Raw genomic sequence first — 23,148 nt, forward strand, 5'->3', positions numbered from 1 at the left:
TATTTCTATATTTGGCCCATTCAGTTCTTTCTAAGGTTATTTTACACACACTGCTTCGTAATACTGGGTCACATCACAAGCAGTCACAGCTTCGCTAATCCAAGTCATTTATAACGAAAGCTGGACCGGGAAAAGCTATTAGCGACGCCGCAGCACAGCATGGATCCATTACAAGCACATGTCCGAGGAAATCTTGATTGAGAGGCTGGTGTTCTCAGCCAAAGTCAATATATGTTTGTGGGTCAAAGGTGGAGTGGAACACAAATTTTGAATAAAGGATCTGTGGTGATATTAATAGGTACAACACGATTTACATCGACTTTCAAAATGGTCAAGAAAACCTGAAACATTTAGCCTGACATTTTTCGGCCTCAAGGGCTGCAAACAGGCAAGTAAGTGACATTATCATGAAAACTCGCCGTATCTTCGCGAATTTAAATCAAGATACGCGCGAAGTTTTTAATTACTTATTAATCGATTTTAAGCATTCGCAGGAGATGCTTAAATCGTCGAGAAGGTTTTTTTATGCATGTTTCCAGATTTTTCGAAGATGCCGCGATGCCGGAAGGCCTAAACTAGCGATTGCAAATCCGTGAACATTTTTCAAATCCGGATTTACGGATTTTGGTTTGACTGAAATCCGAAGTTCGGATTCAATCCGGATTTTAAGAAAGGAATATGTGGCATAAAGGCGAAGTGAAACAAACAATCAAATTAAGTTGTTTTTATTAAAAATAAAAAAACAGAATGCGTACACTGTTACGCCAATAACAAAATCTTTAAAAAACAATAAAAACAAAATACATACGTACACTCCCAAGTAACAAAAGGTTCTATAACTAAGGCATTTTATCACCAAACAGTGATATAGTAGGCCTATAATGGTAACCATTGTGACTGCTTGTACTATAAAGGTTTTTAACACAGCGTTTTGTTTCTATAAGATTAAAGACCTTTTAAGTACTATAATTTAGCTCTTAGAACGCTTATAGGATCATACAAAAGAATCTTTAAAGTGCTGCACTGTAATAGATATGCAAAAAGCGATTATGGTACTATTTTATACTATAGACGACTTTACTGATGCTTTTATGTACCTATTTTGCACTAATAATGCGTCAAAGTAACTTTTATAGTACTAGTATTGTAGCAGTATCGTAAACACTATTAGAGGATCAATCTGCACTATAAAAGGACTTTGCACGACCATTACGTAACGTTTTAGCTTTTTAAAAGCTCTCTTAACATCGCTATAAGGCTAGAAGAGTTCTCTAAAAGTCATGAAAGTTTTTCTATAGTGCTATATAGTACCATAAAAGTTACCTGGTACGTTGCTAAATAACTTAAATCGTAACTTAAAAAATGGCTGCTGTTTTCTGCCATAATAGCACATTAGCGGCACGGCTGGAGCCTATGTGTACTATAGCAGCCACAGTTGGAACAAGTCCTTATTTTATTAATTTTAATTTAATTAAAACATGAAAATTATGAGAGCGCATTGTCAAATTTGAAATCAGCATAATGATTCTATCGATACAATTATTTTCGCATGTACAATGTACCGGCATAGTAACGGTCCACAAATGCTTTTTAGTCCTTTTTATTCCTTTTTATTACCTAAATACAAATGTCACTTTAAGAAACAATGGCGAATGAACTTATTTAATATTTTAGGCACCCACGACGCAAGTATGATAAAAAAGATCACTGGAATCGTTTACGGTGCAAAATAGCACTATAAACAATTAAACATGTTTCATTGGTTACTTTTATAATAATTCCAAATTGCGACATAAACGTTGCAGACAGCACTATTTTAGTACTAAAGAGCGTTTCTCGTCACTTTTACATTTCAACCATAGAGCTGATTTATCACCGTGAGAGCCTTTATGTAATGTTTATAGAATAAATCAGTGATAAAACTAGGGCCTATCTGGGGTTTTGTAAACGTTTACAACACCATTTTCAATGAACCACGCCATGAATGTACAAGAAGGGCGAGGAGGAATGGCGACGGATTGTGAAGCTTGCCACCGGCCCTGACATGACGACCACGACCACTCTGACAAGAGTGTGACGACAAAGAAGAAGACAACACCATTATAGTGCTAATCATGAACACTAATTAGCACGCTCCAAAACGTTCTCAGGACTTTTATAGTACCAAATTTTGTTACTTGGGCTGCTACGCCAATAAAAAAAGCGGACGCGGGGCAAGCATACAGGTGCGAGCGAGTGCGCGACGCGCAATGCCCGGCTGGCAATAGCTCTCCCGCGTTACCGCTTCATGTGCACCGCTTTTTATTTCGCATTAGCATTAATTTTGAGCAAACTAGTACTGGTGGGAAAAAATCCGAAAAACCGGTTTTTTCTTTTCAAAATCCGAATTTTAAAACGGATTTTCAAACGCTCCGAAATCCGGATTTTTGAACTTCGAATAATCCGGATTGCAATCACTAGCCTAAACCCATTTTCATCATTTGTATTTCAACTCTTCAACTATTACAGGCACACTAAGTTTTGTATGTATTCATTATGTAGGTAACCGCGTACATTTTCTGGACGTAAAGCAACATTGGTGATGAGCTGGTGTGAAACTGCTGATGAAATCCGTAAAATGACGACATACGGTTTTGTGAAAAGATTTTAATTATCATTGCAAGATCGCGATTGGTCGATTGATTGTTTTTAATTTTGTCCGTCGTGTTGGCATTGGTTCGGGTCGGGGGCCAATTGGTCTATTAGCAGGCAATTGATTGGTCGAATGCCAGGCATGTGATTACATACAGAATAGCATAACAAATAGGTGTTCTGCGAGAAATAGTCTGCCTTTCCACTGAGGTGGAGATGAGAGATGTGCGGGAATTAACCAATAGCATTAGTTGTATTGTAATTAGAGATGGGTCGAATATTCGGTAAATATTCGGTATTCGACATATTTTACAATATCAGCCGAATATTTAACAATCGGTTCGAACTGCCGAATATTTACCGAATAAACAAATTGTTTTTAGGGCGTCCAGTAGCTGGCGCGGGTCCTGCGGATGCACTTCGCGGGCAGGCATGAGACGGTTCCGTTTCTTGTCATAAACATTCCCGGTAGGTCCAGAGGGGAAGGTTAAAAAACACGTGCGGAGTGCAGATCGCGGAACTGTATGAACTTATTTTAGCCAGTTTTAGCCCAACCGAATATTCGGTTCGGTATGATCTGAACCGAATATTCGGCCAAATATTCGTATTCGGCAAAGTCCATATTCGGCCCATCTCTAGTTGTAATCCAGAGGAATGGAGAGAAGATGTGGCTGATGATGTGTGAGATGTGGATACCTCAATAAACAAACAGCTTCTTTTAACAGTTTATTTTGAAAAGGGCTATTCATAATCCTTATTGCAACGAGATAAGGTTCACCGATGTACAGTGCAGTCCAGAACATTCTCGTCTAGGCAGCGTCTCGCTTGTCTGCTTTTAAACTTATAATGAGACATAAAACACGAAATTAGTCATCACAAGGTCGTCGGTGCTCTAAAACGGACATTTTACAAAGACGTCAACTGACGCGCGCGGCTACATCCCAAAAATCCCAATATCAACTTCGCGCATTTCGATAGCCTCGTAAGTCCCCGCGTACTTGTACAAGTACAAATTAAATTCGAGTTTTGAACTCTTATAGAAATAAAAGAAAGTTCCAAATTCAAAACCGCAAAAATTGACTTGGGTCTTACGAGGATAGGGTTTACTCACGATGTGTTTAAAAATCTGACTGTACCTAGAGCTGCAAAAAGTTAGTGTGTAAATGGTGAAGTTGATAATCGTGGTGCGAGCCGCAGTGCGGCGGCCGCATCGATCGCGCTATCCCGTATCATCCCGGGAGGAATGTTTACTTCATAAAGGGTTGCTTCTTTTTTATTCCACGACGGCAAACAAGCTTACCAGATAATATGCAGGTCTGTGAGTCTATGAAGGAGGTCCTATCATAGATCTCATCTTACCGATTTATTTAAAGGAGCCCAAGATCGGGGAGGGAACAATAGTTTTGACTTTCGGAGCGATTATTTCCAAAAATGGTTACCTAGTTGAAAAATGCTCTCTCTGATTTTGACTTAATTTTTAGAATTCCGTACCCAAAGGGTAAAACGGGACCCTATTACTAAGACTCCGCTGTCCGTCCGTCTGTCACCAGGCTGTATCTCACGAACCGTGATAGCTACACAGTTGAAATTTTCAAAGATGATGTATTTCTACACTATAACAGAATAAAATAAAGATTTAAGTGGGGCTCCCATACAACAAACGTGATTTTTGACCGAAGTTAAGCAACGTCGGGCGGGATCTGTACTTGGATGGGTGACCGTTTTTATAGATAATGGTACGGAACCCTTCGTGTGCGAGTCCGACTCGCACTTGGCCGGTTTTATTTTATTTTATTAATACCTACTCGTAATAAATATCTGCTACTGGATCAAATCTCAGAAACTGGCCTTCACAAGTTCACACTCTTCAAGACTTACGTAATTTTCACAAAGTCGATTTCAAATATAAGTACACACTTTCCGTCTTATCACAAAGGAATAAGATACAAAATTAGAAACATCTTTTTGACGTCGTATTAACTTCAAAGTTTACTGTCAACTTTAGTCAATTAGCATACCGACACACGCAGGCTAATTCGAGTTTAAGTTATTTGATCCGTTTCCGATACACCTTCACGATACATTTCTTCAACCAAAAACGTCACTTTTGACACTGACATCAGTATCATATCGGAAACAGATCCAATAACTACAATTCGAATTGGCCTGACGACTTGTGAACATATATTATGATTTGTGAAGTATAGTTTCGTGATGTCACTGACCTCGGTCTTTATTATCATGTTACTAAAGTACAATTTCGCGAATCTGTAACTTGTGCAAAAGTTAAACTTTTGTATTGCCTTTTAGAATTGTGTAGTCCTCATCCAGTACCGTCTTTACCATAAGAGCACACGGGGCCCGTGCCCAGGGCCCCCATCCTCAGGGGGCCCCGAGATCAGACAGTAACAGTATATTTGATTATGATTACCCATAATAAATAGGTCATTCATAGTAGAAAAATGTTAGTTCAATTTTGCTTTCTTTACTTTCCAAAAGGGCCCCAAATTATTATATGCCCAAGGGCCCCAGCATAGTTTAAGACGGCCCTGTCCTCATCAGATACATCGGAGCGGCGAAGGTGCTCACAAATATCTGTACACGCCTCTATTCAAGCCAAGTCAAGCCGCTTGAGTGCGTGTTCAGATAATTTTGAGCACCTCGGCCTCTTCGATATATCTGATGGCGAATGTACGGTCCGAAAGAAAACAAAAATAATTACACTATCTAACGTCATATGCATAGGTTTATTTTTTGTAAACTGAAACTTATGCCCATAATGCTAAGGTGCAAAGTTACAAATGATCACCTCCGTACATGCTCTATCAAATACTTCATATAAAGTGGAAGTAACAAAGAGTAATAAAGAATTGTTTGCACAATATGGTATTGGATAGTTAATGATACACGTGCATAGGTAATTAGGTATGAAGGTACTGTAGGTAGCGGAGAAAATAGTCACTTACACTAAGCATATCGGTTGATAATATAATTATTCGGTTATTCGTATACGAATAAAGGTTAGGTACATTCGGATCTGGTGCAGCGTTGCAGAGCTGCAGCGAATTACATTACATTTGTATATTTTTCTGCCATTCGGCCGGAAAGCGTCAACTTTCTGCCCGCTGCGCTAAACGAAGATGGCTCCGCCGAGCAGAACAATGGTAAACACACCTCGGCTTCGCCTCGGCCGACAATTACATGCGATCTGAGACATTTTGACCTTTACTGCCCTAAGTACGTTATGTTATATATTACTTAGTTAGGGCATACTGAAAATTCCTGGACATGGCCACTTAAAAAAAATAAGTCGTCTCATATATCAGAATCCAGAAACTTTCAGTATGGCCCACGTAATTATGCCTCGACACGTGTCGTTAGTTACGTGTTAGCGTTGGGCGTTTAGGTATTACCGATATTTTTGTATTTTCTTAAAACCTTCTCTTTGGGTACTCAACTCAAACCACATAAGGGTGCACTGGAAATTGGAGCAGCTACACTCTAACATAGTATAATATTTCAATATAATTTAGTTTTATAATAAGATAGACAGAACTATACGTTAAGTCCAGTAGGCCTATTATGGATGGCTTTATCCACGATACAAAATATCCGTCACTTTTTAACAGAGCGCGATGTGACGGATACCGTTTTATCACGCTGTCACGTAGACAAGAACGACCATCATATCCGTACAGAACATGCAGTCTGTACCTAATGGCCGAAATCGGCTAGGACTTCGTCAATTGCACTATTCTTAACGGCCTGTAAATAAATCAAATCATCGTAAGTACCTAATTTCGGCCTCATATTAGAGCAAACAATTGGCCGTGTCATTTTAACCTTAGCAAAGGTCCTTTGGACAATATAGACGGGTTAAATGGTTCACGTATTGGACCTCGGTTAGGACCTTGTCGCATTATTACGAGGACCTTTGATTACTTCGCAATAAGTACCTATTACCTACTGTGAAGCTATTATAGTACCTACCTACAATGAAGCTTAGAAGTCTAAAAAAAGTAAAAGCATTATACACCTAAAAACAACGGGTTGCACTCCGGGAGTGCCGACAGAAGTGAAAACTCAATGACTAGTCCAAAATGTCTGCAGCACTATGTATAATTGACCCATCCTCCTTTCTATTGAAAAACTTTAGTTCCGGAATTGCTGGCCAGTGAGCTTAAATTTGTAGCGTTAATTGTTTAAAATTCGAATAGAAATTGTAAAGTTACCTTGCAGACCTCGCATCTAAATATATTTGGTCATATTTTGAGTTTTATTCACCAGTACTAGAGTTCACTTCTATTACCGATTTCATCAAGATGTAGCTTTATTCAATTATATTTGAGTGGTATAAAGTTAGAATGTAACTGTGAGATCCTCTTATTTCAGCCCGTACAAGATTAGAACATTGAGCTTTATTGCTTAATATAAAAGTCCAGTTTTAAATAATTGACCTGATTATGATACGTTATGACTAAAGTTCTTTGGTGAATAACATTGTCCGTGACACATGAACATGACGTCAGCGTTACGTTACGCGTTACGCTGTATCGAGTTTATCATTTTTTCCCCACCTCAAAAAGTGCGCAGCGCCGCTAAAGAAGTTTTCACTTCAAAAATAGGTAGGTATATTTTAATCAGAATCACGACTCTTTAGAATACGAGAAAAAGATGACCATGATTCTTTCATTTTCAAATAAAAAATATCAAATATCTTTATTTTGCTTTCTTATTCACGGCATTACTTTTACCGGTTTTTACTATCCAAATTACACATTTTCTATCATAATGAATAAGTGTTTCACTTCATCTCATTTCATAAATAAGTGTCCACTAGCTTTTTAAACTCTTTCTCCACAAACACGAGCGTTTGTAGAAAATGTGATGATCGGACAATATTTCGCGAAAATGTAATACAGAAACCCTAAATTTGGTAAATTTTGCTACTTGTGTCAAGTAAAAAGCGGATCCCAAATAAACAGTGCCATTTATAACAGGAATCTTTCCTTAAGATTCACATTTTGGCACAAGCCTCCGAATCCGTACTGCCATTGTGATAGTTCAACATATAACTTTATCGTGGAGCCGTAGACATAAATCACGCAGATTTAGCGCCGACTCAAATGGAATAACTTCCAGTTATCGTAGTTTCTGAGGATTAAGATTTGCTTTATACCTACGATATTTATTACGGGTATAAAATTATGCGCATGAATGAAAAACTGGCAGTTTTTATAGCTTAAGGCACACTTGCACCATTCCACTAACCCGGGGTTAACCGGTTAAACCTGGAGTTACCATGGTTACCAGTACTATTGGACACTGGGTTAACGGTATAACCGCTTAACCCCGGATTAGTGGGATGGTGCAAGTAGACCTAACTGGCTTCAAATTTTGAATTGTGTTCTTATAATTCATTGGGAATTTGGTATTTCTTTATGCAGGTATGTTGCCTTGATTTGCGAACGACGGTGGGAACAAATTGTAAAAAAAAATAGTTTTTTAGGGTATAGGTAGGTACCTATCTACTAAAAGCACTTTTAACTGTAGCAAAAGTAAGCAAGATACCTTGGTAAATGGTAAGCATTGCGGTACTTGCAGTAGCAGTGTTGCTAAAGCATGAAGTGCTTCTCGTTTTATAGATATTTGCCATTTCCAACATTACCCTGCTTTTGTTATTAGATAAAATGTGATGTTCCACAGGTAAACGTCATGTGGAACCACTTTAGTCTTTAGTATTGGAGCGTCGCTATAATAGCGTAAGCACTGGCCGCCATAAGGTACCTTTACCTGTGGAATGTCACAAATTGAAAATGAAGGGGATCTCATACTTTACACATGTTTTTCCTGGTTCAATCAGATTCAAATTTATACTTATTAATTTCAAATAAAAATTTAATCCAATGTAATCCTCGCATTTGTGATCTTATCAGTTCTAAACAGTGACAAATTACAAATTAATGTTAGGATTTTTATTGATTACCAATATATCAATAGCCGTCAATAGATTAAAAGATTAGCATACATAGATACTACTGCTAGATATACATTTTACCATTTATAATAATATGCAGTTTTACAATCAGTTTTTTAAAACACAGATGCTAGAAAGAAGTTCAATCTGTTTTTATTTTTGAATTTGTTATGTATAAATGTGTTCCAAAACAGGCATTGTCAACTTTGAGGTCATAACCACCAGGCTATAGACTTGGCAGGTCATATATGACTAGGTATGCCATGTGCACCCACAGAGGTAGGCTAAACTGGCCACAGAGTGGAGGCCACAATGTAAACACCACAGTATTTGGCCTAGGAGGAGATGGCAGGACAACCTGGACACATTTCTCAGCAACTATGCAACTAGTAATAGACTTTAAAAAAAATAAAAAGAGGTGTCAGGTATGAATGGTTCACGGTTAGTTTCACTAGACTTATATCAACTGGGATATGGACCGTGATTACCTTTTGTATTGTTCTCGAGCTCCCGATATTTACAATACTCCTGAAAGCAATACAAAAGGTAAATATGGCCTATATCCCGGTCGATATAAGCCTAAAGAAAGGTCTAAGTATTATATTGGTCTTAAATGTCACCAATGGTTATGTATAATTATTATTATATTATTATTATTGGGAGCCTATAATGTCCCACTGCTGGGCAAAGGCCTCCCCCCACTTTTTCCAGTCTTCTCGATCCTGTGCAGTCTCTGGCCATTCCCTTAAAAAGGAGTCTAACTCGTCTCGCCATCGCCGACGTGGTCTGCCAATTCCTCGTTTTGAGCTGGGCTGCCACTTTGTGGCGATCTTGGCCCACAGCTCACTCGGCATTCGGCAGACATGACCAGCCCAGTCCCACTTTAGCTTGGCCGCTTTCCGAGCTACGTCGACTATTTTTGTATAATTAGTTTACATTTTTAAGGTAGGTATCTGACTGTTACTTCCTACTATACCCGGTGGTAAAAGAAAATCTCTTTGAAACTGCTTTGTCTGTGGAATGAGCTCTCCTATGATTTAGCTGATAAAGTGCTGTCAAGTGGACTCACATTTTTTTTTGGAACAGCCTAAGACTTTAACGAGTAAGGCCCACTTGCACCATCCCACTAACCCGGGGTTAAGCGGTTAAACCTAATAACCAATTGTCAAATTGTACTAGTAAACATGGCAGCTCCAGGTTTAACCAGTTATTAGGGTTAGTAGAATGTTGCAAGTGGGCCTAAGGGTTAACATGATAAATATTTTTCTTATTAGCCAGACATTTTATTTAATTCACAAAAGGTATTCTTGCTTCAAGAAATTCATAATGGCATAGAAATAAGGTCATTCATGATAAGCAGCTAATAATAGACAGAGCCCTGAGCTTAAAGAGATTTAAATATAAACAAAAGTCATGGACGTTTCTCATAAATCGAATTAGTTCGTGGCAGTGCTATTCAAATCATAACAAGGAAGGCCGAATTACCTAACTACTTACAGATAAATACGGGCCAAAATAGCACGTGTTCTGAATTAACCGCTACATATTTTTACATAATTATGAAAAAATAGTAGTACATGCAACGGCATAAAAGGTCAAACCAAATTTATGTAAATTTAATACTTCTCCTTTTACTTTCGTTACAGCTAGATGACTGACCGACAATGTGCAAAAAAAATGTAAATGTACTCACCAAAATACTTTTGAAACCCGGACTGTGCTAGAAAACAGCTCCGACCATCGCAGAACCCGCAGGAATCACAATACACACACGAAAACAAAAGAAAGCGCTAATTATTTACAAAAAATAACAGAGGATAGCTAAACGGTAGGCACTTTGGTTCGTTATTTAATAGGAAAAACTCGCAAATACTGACTATAAGAACAATATGGGAATGGTTCTCAGTTGGTTTTGAGTGATTTTACAATGTCTTATGTGATTGTATGGAAATGAAATCGCAAATAAAGGCCTGCAGACTTCAGCGATGCTAAAACAGATAAACTGGCTAATGCTCGAATATTCGGGTAATCGAATCGGATCGACGATTCGGCAAAGCTCGGTTCGGGAAATTGTCTCCTCTAGCGCTGTGATTGGACAAACTGACGCTCGAAGCCCTCGAAGGTGATTGGATGAATTATTGTTGCCATATAATAACTGTCTTTAATGTGAAAGAAAAACAACAGTTTTACCAAGGTCTCAAATATCTTGGCATAAAACCTTGTATCTAAAAATAAAAGTTAACTACTTTTTTTGTGCTCTATGGTTAACTTTGACAGTCAGCGGCTGTATTTGTCTGCTAAGAAATTATTTTTTTTTTCAAAACACATTGGTTTTTTTGCCTGTGCTAAAATAGTGTCTAAATAACTATTATGCTTTAATTTCTCCATCAAGTAATTGTGTTTTACCACAATAAAATGTATTTTAAGCATTTTTTCTTGTAGTTTTATGTTACTTTCTCATACGAATATACACTTGTAATCATAGACAATATTTTATATGACGGCTATTTTTTTTTGTTTGTATTTGACAACTGTATTCAAATCAAAAATTTCAACTGCCGAGCATCTGCCGAGTCTGCCGAAAACAAAATAAATATCGGTTTCGGAGTCATCTTATCTTGTGAATTTGGAAAAATGAAAACAAACGAAATACGCGTAGAAAGTAAATCTCTTTGCTCAGTTGATGAAAGAGTGAAAACTTTCAAAAACTGGCCTTTTAATGATAAAAACACATGCAACGTCCGAAACATGGCGGAAGCTGGATTTTATTCGGTTGCTACGGGAGACGACGATGCTGATGCCGCCAAGTGTTTTCTGTGCGGCAAGGAGCTGGATGGTTGGGAGCCCAACGATGATCCTTGGTCGGAGCACAAAAGTCACGCACCAAAGTGCGCTTTTGCACAGCTTGGAAAGAAAGAGGACGAACTTTTGGTACGTAAACACAAGTTAATTGAGTCAGTTTTAACTGTTTTAAGCATTTATATAGTATTGAGGTTTCTAAAACGTTGTTATCTGTACGTACAGTCGCCATCAGATATATCGGAGCGGCCAAGGTGCTCAAAAATATCTGAACACGCACTCCGCCTTGACAAAAAGGAGTGCGTGTTCAGATATTTTTGAGCACCTTGGCCGCTCCGATATATGTGACGGCGACTATACGTTTAGAGTTATTACAACAGGGTGGCCACTTTCTGGAAAACCGGGAAAACCGGGAAAAGTCAGGGAATTTCGCTAGTCATGGAAAAGTCAGGGAATTGTCAGGGAAATTTAATGGAGGTCAGGGAATAAAAATTGTCTCTGTATGTACATGTACATAATATAAGTACATAATAAAATAAAATAAATATATTAATTTTACCATCTGCAAACATTATTATATCTACTATAATTAGTCTAACGCATTCACTGCCAGGGGGCGTGGCCTAGGAACAAACTTGTATGACGGTGGACGCACATTTGCGTCGGGGGCAGTGAATGTCCTAACCTGTTCACTTTAAAAAACCGCAAACGATGTACAGATTAGCCGTTTGGCACACGCATACTTAAATTTTTTGACCCGCAGTTCCTAAAAATATTTTCCTTAGGAGGGGAGTGCTGAGTCATTGTTCTTTTTTGTATGGGAAAGAAAATATTTTTTTTCTGAAACCTATCGTGTGTGGTACTATATGAAAGAGCTTTTTGAGGCGATTCTAAAACTATACCACATCCTTACATTTCAGCCATTTTTTTTTAAATTAAAACAAAAATAATTTTCAAAACATACCAAGTTTGGACTTCTCCAGATACGATATGGCTGATTTTTTTTGTACAATATACCACAACTGATACGTGATATCCTCATATCTAACCCTAATAAAGCAATTTTGAAAATAATTTCATTTAGTATATTTTTTTTTAAAATTTCAATCATACAAAGTCCTACTTCAGTACCTATTTTACGAGACTGTACTGCAGATACGGTGCATATTAATCATAAAATAATACGTAATATCCATATATCCAACCGGGAATACCTCTTTAACCCTTTTAGTGCGCCTTTTCATCAGCTGGTATAGTTTTGTATGAAAAACTAAACGAAACTACACCAATTGATGAAACGGCGCAGTAAAGAGGTATTTCCCGTTGGATATATGGATATTACGTATCATTTTATGATTAATATTTACCGTATCTGCAGTACAGTCTCGTAAAATAGGTACTGAAGTAGTACTGTGTCACTATGTAATAATGAAAAATTAAAAAAAAAACTAAATGAAATTATTTTTTAAATTGGTTTTTTGGGGTTAGATATGAGGATATCACGTATCAGTGGTATATTGTACAAAAAAAAAATAAGCCATATTGTATCTGGAGGAGCCCAAACTAGGTATGTTTTGAAAATGATTTTTGTTTTAATTAAAAAAAAATGGCTGAATACAAATGATGTGGTATATTTTTAGAATCGCCTCAATAGCTGGTTTGTTAGTGCACACCGTTGTATGGGGACCTTACACTTTGAGGCTATGCGCTGAAACTTGGCACAGTTAGTTCTTAGCTGGTCTTGAGCAGATACAGACCGGGAGACATCGAGAGCTACCTCTCATTTAGTGGGGGGAGGGAGGAAATTCGACGCTGCCGCGCTTCACTTGGAGCAACATTTCTCTAAAACTATACCTATTAGGGCATGTGATATATCCTTTTCGGATAAATTAAGGACGAGGAATCTATTTTTAGAACAAAAACAATGCACTTTCTAACAAAAAAAAAAGCATAAAGTAGAAAAGACTAAAAAACGTATTTTTGATTTTTTTATAATTACCATTTTTTTTAAAGCGTTGCAGGAATCTGAAATTAAAAAATATAGTCGTAAAGCTACACTTATTACGTTAAAGAAAAAATATGGTTTATTATACAAATCTGTTCATAAATGGGAGATAATTTTTCGGAAAATGATATATCACATGCCCTAATAGGTATAGTTTTAGAGAAATGTTGCTCCAAGTGAAGCGCGGCAGCGTCGAACTTCCCCCCTCCCCCCCACTAAATGAGAGGTGGTTCTCGACGGCTCCCGGTCTGTATCAGCTCAAGACCAGCTAAGAATCAACTGTGCCAAGTTTCAGCGCATAGTCTCAAAATGCAAGGTATCGTGCACTAACAAACCAGCTACAAAAAGCTCCTTCATATAATAACATACACGATAGGTTTCTAAAAAAAATTTTTTTCCCATTAAAAAAATCTGACTCAGCACTCCCCTCCTAAGGGAAATTTTTTTAGGAACTGCGGGTCAAAAATTTTATTTGACCTCTAGTATGCCTGTGCCAAACGGCTAACCTGTACATCGATTTGCGGTTTTCTATGAAATTGGGGTCGTACGTCTGCCGCTAAATAGGTTAATAATAGGTAACGCTATATCCTACCACGGCGGTATAGACAAAATAAATATTGAAAAAAAAATGATCCACGCGGCTCGTAATGCTCACTCCTTGTACACGGAGGAGCTACACAAAAAGATGGAGAATTTAAGTCCAGAGGCGAAAATCAGAGCAGAAAAAAGAAAAACTGCAGAAATGGTCAGAGAACTAGAAACAAAAAGGCTAAAAATTCTCGAAGGAGCTGCCAAAGAAGCTGCGTTATTGGGAAAACAGATTAGGGATGTTGCGGATGCAGATTTTTTGACATCCGCGGATGCGGATGCGGATGCAGATATTTAAAGTCTCACATCCGCGGATGCGGATGCGGATGTCAAGATTTGGTACTTAAAAAACGTCAAATATTACATTTTTAGCAATTTTTATTTAAAAAAAAACGAAGCGCTTAGTATTTGAGCAAGAATATAGGTGCGTTTTATTTAATAAACAGTAACTTGGCCGACTTTTCGGGATCTAGACGATTTCGTTATATATAATGACGAAATTACCTAGCACTTACGCCGCCGGCGCCGCCGCTAATACGTTCCTGTTACCGACTTGGTCGACATCCTCATTATGCGGATGCTCCGCATCGATTTCATGCGGATGCGGATGCAGATGCGGATGTTGAAAATCATGCGGATATTCCGCGGATGCGGATGCGGATGCGAATATCCGCAACATCCCTAAAACAGATTACCAAGTTGCAATAGATTTTGTTATTATATTATATCAAAAAATTGTTTAATTACTCTTATGGTTTAGTATGTGCACTAGTGCTGCACTCTGGCGGCAGAACATTGCAGTAATAAGTACTCCCTATTATTTTTTATCGGGCTATTTCGTTCAATCATGTATCGAGTACGACCACGGTCTCTTAAATATAATGAATTTTAACTTCTTTTTTATTTTGCTTCATTAAAATAAATAGTTTTTCTTAATAAACTGCTTAAGTATTAAATAACATCAATTTCAAGGACATTGGGTGTTGAAAGCCCCTTAATTTGTGTATAAAAGCGGTTTTAAGAAATTTTTTCCACGATTTTAACAAGTCTACAAAATTTTCGAATTCGACAAAAAACCATGTTTCGGTCGGACACTAGTAGTTTCGTTTCAGTTATACCCAAGATTTTTAACCGACTTCAAATAATTAGGTTTTTCAATTCGTCGCTTTTGTACCATAATACGCAAAACGTTGAAGTCTAGTACTTACTAATAAGATTAAGGTCCGTATATACGTAAAGTGTTCCCTTTAGTATTTCTCGCTGGATTATATTATATGATACATTTAATATCCAATAAATTCAGTAGTCAGAGGTACTGTTTCAATTGGTTTTCCTGAACAGCTTTTAACAAAAATGGTCAAAAATTAAATGAATTCTTGGCTAATTGTATGAACTGTTGTATGAACTGTGATAGCAAATTACAATTTATAAATACAATGAAACAGTACAAAAACGTCACCTGACGTAGGATGTGAATCCACGACTTCCGTCTAACTATGCTTACACTCTTACCAACTGAGCTATTCAGATACTACTTCTTATTATTTCCGTTTTTATATTATTTCATTGTATTGATTAAAATTGTAATTTGCTATCAGATAATTCTGCAAAAACTCAAAAATGTATTCCAATTATATATTTTATATTTATTACATTTAAGATTATGGTCAGGGAAAAACTTGAAAAAACGCCTGGAAAACCGGGAAAAGTCAGGGAATTTTGGTTATAGTAAAGAGTGGTCACCCTGTACAAGCTCTTGGTATTAGTTCAATTGTATTGATGTAACCATTGATTTGTTGCAAGATTGCTGGATGGTATTCCGAGAGTAATGTATTAGGGTGGTATTCCACCTATCCAATTTCTTTGTCCAATGTGTATTGAGACCTTGAACAAGATGGGAGGGTGAACTCAAATTCATAGTGGGCCCGAACTGGAGAAGAGTGGCCCACGACAGACCCCAATGGAAAGAGCTAGAGGAGGCCTTTGCCAAGCGGCACACTGAGCTAAGGGACATACTCTAACTCAGAATAAAAGGGTTTAATAGATAGATAATAGTATCGCGTCTCACATTTTGCTTTAATGAGAGAATGAGACACACTGACATTGGACAGGTTGAATTATGAACCTAACACAATATTACGATTGTTCCAGTGTTCGGAGTTCCTGTCAGTGGTTAAACAGTACATGATCAACGAGCTGAGCCAACAAGCGGAAGCTGTCAAGTCGCAACTTGATAATAAAGCCAAAACAGTACGGAGAACTTGCTTGAAGCTTTAATCCAGTCACCTATTAGCCAACTCCCCCAGAGCGGACATATGTGACTGAAGTTAACATACAACCTTAGAAGATTCAAGATTCTAAATACACAAAAAATATCAACTAAGATTTTTATGGCAAGAATTAGGAATTCTCTGGGATTTTGTATAGAAAACCAGCACCGAGGGCACAGCCTACTCTCAACATGTTAAAATTATTTCTACAATAGTTTGTCAATTAATTTTATTTAAGGAGTATAAGTTGAGCATATGGGTTTTAAAAAGTAGAAATCTGTATACAAACAAAACATAATTGTATTTTAAATACCTATAAAATGAATATACTGTAATTTTATAATAGTAATAGTAGGAGATCCCCCATATAGCAGACCTTCACCAATCTGTCTGACGGATGAAACTATGAAAATATGAAAGAAAATATGTTCCAGAACATAAATAAATAGGGTTGCCTAAATAAATACGGTCAAGGCTATTTTTAATAAATTTATGAAAAAAATTTTTTTTCGCCATTTTCACCGATTTGTCTGACGATCGAAATGAGTTTCAATGGAAAGTATACAACTTGTACAACATAAATCATCTAGGTTGCCTATCTTTTTCCGGTCACTATTATGTGGTTGTCGTGTTTAAAGAGGTGATTTTATATCGATAATTGCACTCATCTGTCTGACGCTTGAATTATACATCAAAATGATGGTAATTTTATTGCAAATACAATGGTATAGGGTTGCCTGCGAAAATCCGGTCACAAATGAGGGTTGCCAGGCTTTTAATTAAAATAAGAAGGGAAGACTTTTAGCAATAACTCATAAACGGCTAAACTGATCAAGTTTGTTTTAATTTTATTTGATTCAGTTTTTTAAGCACTATTTTCATGATTTTTTTCATATTTTTTGGACAGATGTTTCAAAAGTTGGAAGGATAAACCTTTTTTTTTTTCTAAACTATTATTTCCGAAATAATTCACTTTATCAAGAAATGTTGTTTAAAGACCCCTATTCGAGGATAATTAAGGAACGTACAAACAAAATCATCAAACGACCACAACACAACATCGAACTAGCGATCAATACTAATCTTACGTCTGACCCGAAACAAGTAGCAAACGCGTTCAATGCATTTTTTGCATCCGTCGGGCGAGTCACCGGGGGAGAGGAGCCGCGCGGGCGGCCGGGTCCACGCACACTCAACACCATGTACCTGCGACCGGTCGAGCCGCACGAAATAAAGGCGATCATACGAAACTTGAAAAATAAAAGTAGTTACGGCATCGACGAATTACCGCCTAAATTAATTAAAAGCTGTGCCGATGAATTGACCTTACCGTATTATTTGCTTGTTAATCAGTCGTTTACTGATGGAATATTCCCTGACCAACTAAAGACTTCTATTATTAAGCCGATTCATAAAAAAGGTGCTAAGTCAGATCCCAATAATTACAGGCCTATTGCCCTACTACCGACTTCGTCAAAGATCTTCGAACTAGCGATGTGCAAACGCCTGAACTCATTTTGCGAAAAATACTCCATCTTTAATGAAAGCCAGAATGGTTTCCGACGAAACCGTTCAACTGTACTGGCCACTTATAAATATATACAAGAAGCGCTAAACATTTTAAATGACAGAAAATACGCGGTCGGTATTTTATTAGATATGTCGAAAGCCTACGATAGAGTACAATACAAAATTCTCCTAGACAAGCTACACGAAATAGGTATAAGAGGGACAGCGCATAAATGGTTCACCTCGTACTTAGAGAACCGTAAACAATACGTCGAGATACAATAGCTAGACCACCAAACTGGAATGATCGACAATATTAAATCGGACTCTCAATCAGTCAAACACTCCATCCCCCAAGGATCCTGTATCGGATGTTTATTATTTTTAATATATATAAACAATCTTCCTAGGAATCTAGATGACCTATGCGTACTGTTCGCGGACGATATTTCGATCCTAATGTCTTGTCAGAACGACCAAAATCTACAAAATGATATAACTAATACACTGACAAAACTGACAGACTGGTTGACTGACCATAATTTGGATATAAATTTCTCTAAAACCAAAATTATGCAATTTAGACCATACCAAAAAAACGCGTTAGATATAAATTACTCCTTTAACGGGCAAACAATAGAATGTGTAGATACATTCACCCTCCTTGGTTTGAATATCGACACGCACATAAATTGGAAATCACATATCCAAAAATTAGCCAGTAAACTTTCGACATTTATATACGCTCTTAGAGAATTAAAAAGATCAACGAACTTCGAATGCGCCCTGGCGGCTTACTACGCATACGCCTTTTCGTGGTTTAATTACGGGATAATCCTTTGGGGAAACAGTACAGATATAGAGGAAATATTCTTATTACAAAAAAAATGCATACGAACACTAGCTAATATTACAGTACCAGATAGTTGTAGACCCTATTTTATGAAATATAAAATCCTGACATTAACATCAATCTACATATTTGAAATTTGTAAGTTCGTCAGAAAATATCCTCTTTTTTTTCCAAAATTTGCCGACCGTCCTCGACGATACGAAAGTAGATATAAGCATAACCTGGCGCCACCCGAACGTTCAGAACTACAGCTACACAAAACAAGTCCAAAAATGATGGCCATCAAAATATATAATACACTCAGCGACGACATTAAACTTCAGACATCAGATAAACAATTCAATAAACTGTTGAAGAACTTATTAGTTAACAAGTGTTACTATAAATTGAATGATTTCTTGGAAGATAAAAATGATCACGAATGTTATTAGTTTTAATTATTACTCACTTTATTATTTTTATTATTTAACTCATTTCATTTTACCACTTATTATTAAACATTGTGTGACATAAAATTATTCTTGACATGACTATTAAATAAATTAATATTATATACCTACTTACACTACAATTTCAATGTTAATTTTAATTATCAATAATATTTCCTAGACATTCATTACTATAAAATTTTAAATTACAATCTCTTAACCATTGTTAAAAGACCTAATTTTATAATTATTATATAAATACTGTCGAATACCTAGCATAAGGGGTCATCCATTAATTACGTCACACGAATTTCTAGGTTTTTTGACCCCTCCCCCCCTCTTGTCACATTTGGTCACATTTGGCAAACCCCTCCCCCCTAGTGTGACGTCACATTTTTTCTACGAAATCGCCAAATCGAATTAAGTAAGTACCTAAGTATTATTAATATTTTATCAAAATATTTTTGACGATATAAATATTAGTAATTTTATAACCCAAAACTGCTTAGGAAAGAAAATTAAAAGAATAAAAACGATTATCGTTTTAAAAACTTGTTATTTAAATGTACAGTGAATAAAATAATTTAAAAAAAAAATTCGGTTACTGATGAAGTTAAAGTGACGTCACAAAGTTTGTGTCTCCCCCCTCCCCCATGTCACAATATGTCACATTTTCTTGACCCCCTCCCTCCCCCTAAACGTGTGACGTAATTAATGGATGACCCCTAATTTAGTTCTAAGACTATTGCTGTGCCCTACCAGGGTCCATGTGAAACTCACTATTACTATGTAACACCAATGTAACAACCATGGATGCAATAAATAAATTATGAAATTATGAAATTATGAAATTCATTTTGAAAGGCCTATCCAACGACACCCCACACTATGAGGTTGACACGAAAAAAAAATTACACGAAAATTTTTTTCATAAATTTATTAAAAATAGCCTTGACCATATTTCTTCAGGCAACCCTATTTTTTATGTCCTGGAACATATTTTCTTTCATATTTTCATAGTTTCAGCCGTCAGACAGATTGGTGAAGGTCGACCATATATGTGGGATCTTAGACCATAATAGATAACTTGTGAATAATTAATTATATTAGTAAATATACTAAATATTAATACATTTCATTATAACTTTAAAACGATTGTTTCTTTGGGTATATGGGCATTTTGGACTGCATTATAATTGGTTTTTATCATATTTGTGGAGCCGAACATGATAAATTAAATATGGTAAACTTTATTGGTTTAAGACAACAAGTAGTATTAGTATGTTTAGGACAAGTCATAAGATATCCAGGAAGCAGAGATATTTTTTTCTATATTTCTCTTCACATATGGGGCCATATTAATATTACGGTTTATGCCTATTCATTTAAAGCTCAAATTGAATGGCACAAGTGGCACAACACGAAAAACATTAACAAATAAAAAGAACTACCTATTTGCAAAGTCATAGGTATAGGTATAACTTATATATACCTATAAGTTACTCCATGTTTTATAAACAGGATGGGTATAGTGACAGGTATAGCGTACGTCAAAAAAATAGGTACTAGGTATCGTGAACTCACAGCAAATTGCTAGTTACAAAAATGTTCTTAACTTTGATTCATTTTCATTATTATATAAATATAGCCGGTCAAAGCAATTTGTCAGTAGAAAAAGGCGCGAAATTCAAATTTTCTATGGGACGATACCCTCCGCGCCTACATTTTTTAAATTTGCCGCTCTTTTCTACTGACGGAAATGGCTTGACAGAGTATATTTTACCTAAATACTCTGTTCTCTTTGATTGAAACCATAAACACGCCATAACCAAACCGCTTGCCGTAACAACCTACTTGATACTTGTTACATCCATATACAAACTGTTTCCTAGCAACCGCCAAAAAATAAACAGCGTCAGATCTGACAGAACGAATTGTTTTTCTGATCGTAATACTTGAGTTATATAGATTTTTTATTTTATTTAGTACATAAACTAGTCAAATATAGTTAACAATGGATGTAAAGAATTTGGAGACGTATGCCATAATTGGGTTTGATGGTAAGATGTACCTAATTTTATTTGTAAAAACTGTTTTCAATCAGGTCGGGTAGGTTTACCTTATAATAATACTACAACGAAATGAGCTTACCTAAAAGTAAATAAATACCATTCCAAATAATGTTGGTACTTCATGGTGCAGCGACCCAAAATGAGTCTTGGCCTCCGACACGAATACACGCCAGTTGTCTCGATCCTGTGCCATCTCCCGCCAGTTATCGGCATGGAGATCGCGCAAGTCCGCTTAGTAGTAGGTAAGTATATACAGAATAGTTAATCCAAATATAAAAAATATGAAAGGAAAGATCAGGGTAAGTTTCCTAAGTTTGAATGTCCAACGTCCATGTGACTAAGTATATACAATCTCATTAATCTTTTGAATGCCACAGACGGCAATTGACGTCAACGCAAAATCGTGACAATGACGCCAAAGACGGCATTTGACGTCGATCGTTTTTTGATGAAAATCTACCGAAAAACAACTTTTGGGTTGGCATTATTTATTCACAAAACTAAATTTTACCCCCGTGGCGTCAGTGGCACGGCAAATGGATGCGCCGTTCATTGGCGTTCAAAAGGGGTGATTCGGGTAATTTCGAAAAGAGTTGCTTTGACGTGTTGTAAAAAAGCGCCCTAAATTGCACTTCTATTAAAATTTTCCGTCAAAGATGTCGAGACTTAAATAAATTACACAATTTCATCAGGTTCCGCGATTCGTGGCCTGAAAGTGCACCCCGACGGCAACCACGTCATCTACCCGATGGGTAATAAGGTCTGCATCCAGCACTGGACCAGCAAGCAGATGTGGTTCCTGAGCGGACACACCAACAGCGTGTCGGCGGTTAGTTGTGGTGTAGGTTAATACAGTGACAGTGGCACATCTACCCGATGGGCAGCTACTGCATCCAGCACTGGACTAGCAAGCAGATGTGTCAGACCAAGCTAACTCTGCAACGATTTTAATAGCACAGACTGTGCAAGTGTTATTTTAAAAGTCATAACTTAGAAGTTTGTCGTTTTTAAATAACACTTGCATTAAACGTTCTAACTTCTTAGAAGTTTGTCGTTTAAAATAACACTTGCACAGACTATGCTATCAATATCGCTGCAGAGTTAGCTTGGCCTGATTTTACCTAGATATTTTTAATTTTATGCACAGTCGCTATCAGATATACCGGAGCGGCCAAGGTGTTCACAATATCTGAACAAGCACTACCCAAGTAGCATGGAAGTGTCGGCAACATCAATATAGCAGCCAATTAAGAACTTAGAGTGATTTAAGGGACGTATAAGAGTCTCAGAAAAGATTTAAGCTGTATAAAAGGTACTTTACAGACATTATACAGCTCAAGCTGTATAAAATCATTATAAAGGATTCTGCGGAAGCATGGGGTGCTTTATCAGAATATAAAAAATCTAGTATAAAACTAAAAGTGTTGTGAGAGACTACAAGCTAATTCTATCGTAAAAGCTGTATACAGGCTGTATTGTAGTAACACTTGGCACTTTTAGCTGTACAAAAGTATCTGTCAACTCCGTTTTAAAACATTAAGTGTTGTGAAACACTACAAGCTAATTTTATCGTAAAAGCTGTATACAGGCTGTATTGTAGTATCACTTGGCACTTGTAGCTGTACAAATGTATCTGTCAACCCCGTTTTAAAGCTATTTCTTATGGCGTAATCTTACTCTCCTATAAGAATAGTAGTTGTATAACTTCTGTCTGTAAGGGTATTATAAAACCAAATGAATAAATGGCAGCTATAGTACAGCTTTTTTCTGTATTACTGATAGAGTCGCTTATAACAATCTTTTGGCGTAATTTTACACTCGTATAAGTATAGTAGTGTAATGATTTCTGAAAATAAGTGTATTATAAAACTAAAGGAATATATGACAGTTACAGTCTTCTTCTTCCTCGCGTTATCCCGGCATTTCGCCACGGCTCATGAGAGCCTGGGGTCCGCTTGACAACTAATCCCATGATTTGACGTAGGCACTAGTTTTAGTTTTTTAGTTTTTACGAAT

At 36.8% G+C, this 23,148-nt stretch overlaps 3 protein-coding genes across 3 annotated transcripts in view; 2 read left to right on the forward strand and 1 right to left on the reverse strand.

Moving 5' to 3' along the window:
* The window catches only part of LOC134791782 (monocarboxylate transporter 14-like), a 58,705-nt gene extending 48,091 nt beyond the window's left edge, over positions 1 to 10,614 (reverse strand). Inside the window, exon 1 of the mRNA XM_063762938.1 lies at positions 10,302 to 10,614. The gene's annotated coding sequence lies outside the window, so the exon portion shown is untranslated. The remainder of the gene's footprint in view (positions 1 to 10,301) is intronic.
* A 584-nt stretch (positions 10,615 to 11,198) lies between these two features.
* On the forward strand, positions 11,199 to 17,204 carry LOC134791917 (baculoviral IAP repeat-containing protein 5-like). Its single transcript, XM_063763034.1, has 2 exons — positions 11,199 to 11,539; positions 16,152 to 17,204. The coding sequence occupies exons 1-2, from the start codon at positions 11,243 to 11,245 to the stop codon at positions 16,275 to 16,277; spliced, it is 423 nt and encodes a 140-aa protein (XP_063619104.1). The 5' UTR covers positions 11,199 to 11,242; the 3' UTR covers positions 16,278 to 17,204.
* A 50-nt stretch (positions 17,205 to 17,254) lies between these two features.
* The window catches only part of LOC134791630 (cilia- and flagella-associated protein 52), a 37,128-nt gene continuing 31,234 nt past the window's right edge, over positions 17,255 to 23,148 (forward strand). The window contains exons 1-3 of the mRNA XM_063762679.1: positions 17,255 to 17,848; positions 21,069 to 21,120; positions 21,825 to 21,961. Coding sequence (XP_063618749.1) covers positions 17,255 to 17,848; positions 21,069 to 21,120; positions 21,825 to 21,961 — 783 coding nt within the window. The remainder of the gene's footprint in view (positions 17,849 to 21,068; positions 21,121 to 21,824; positions 21,962 to 23,148) is intronic.

Source organism: Cydia splendana, chromosome 6 (genome assembly GCF_910591565.1).
Source record: "Cydia splendana chromosome 6, ilCydSple1.2, whole genome shotgun sequence".
Lineage (NCBI taxonomy): Eukaryota > Metazoa > Arthropoda > Insecta > Lepidoptera > Tortricidae > Cydia > Cydia splendana.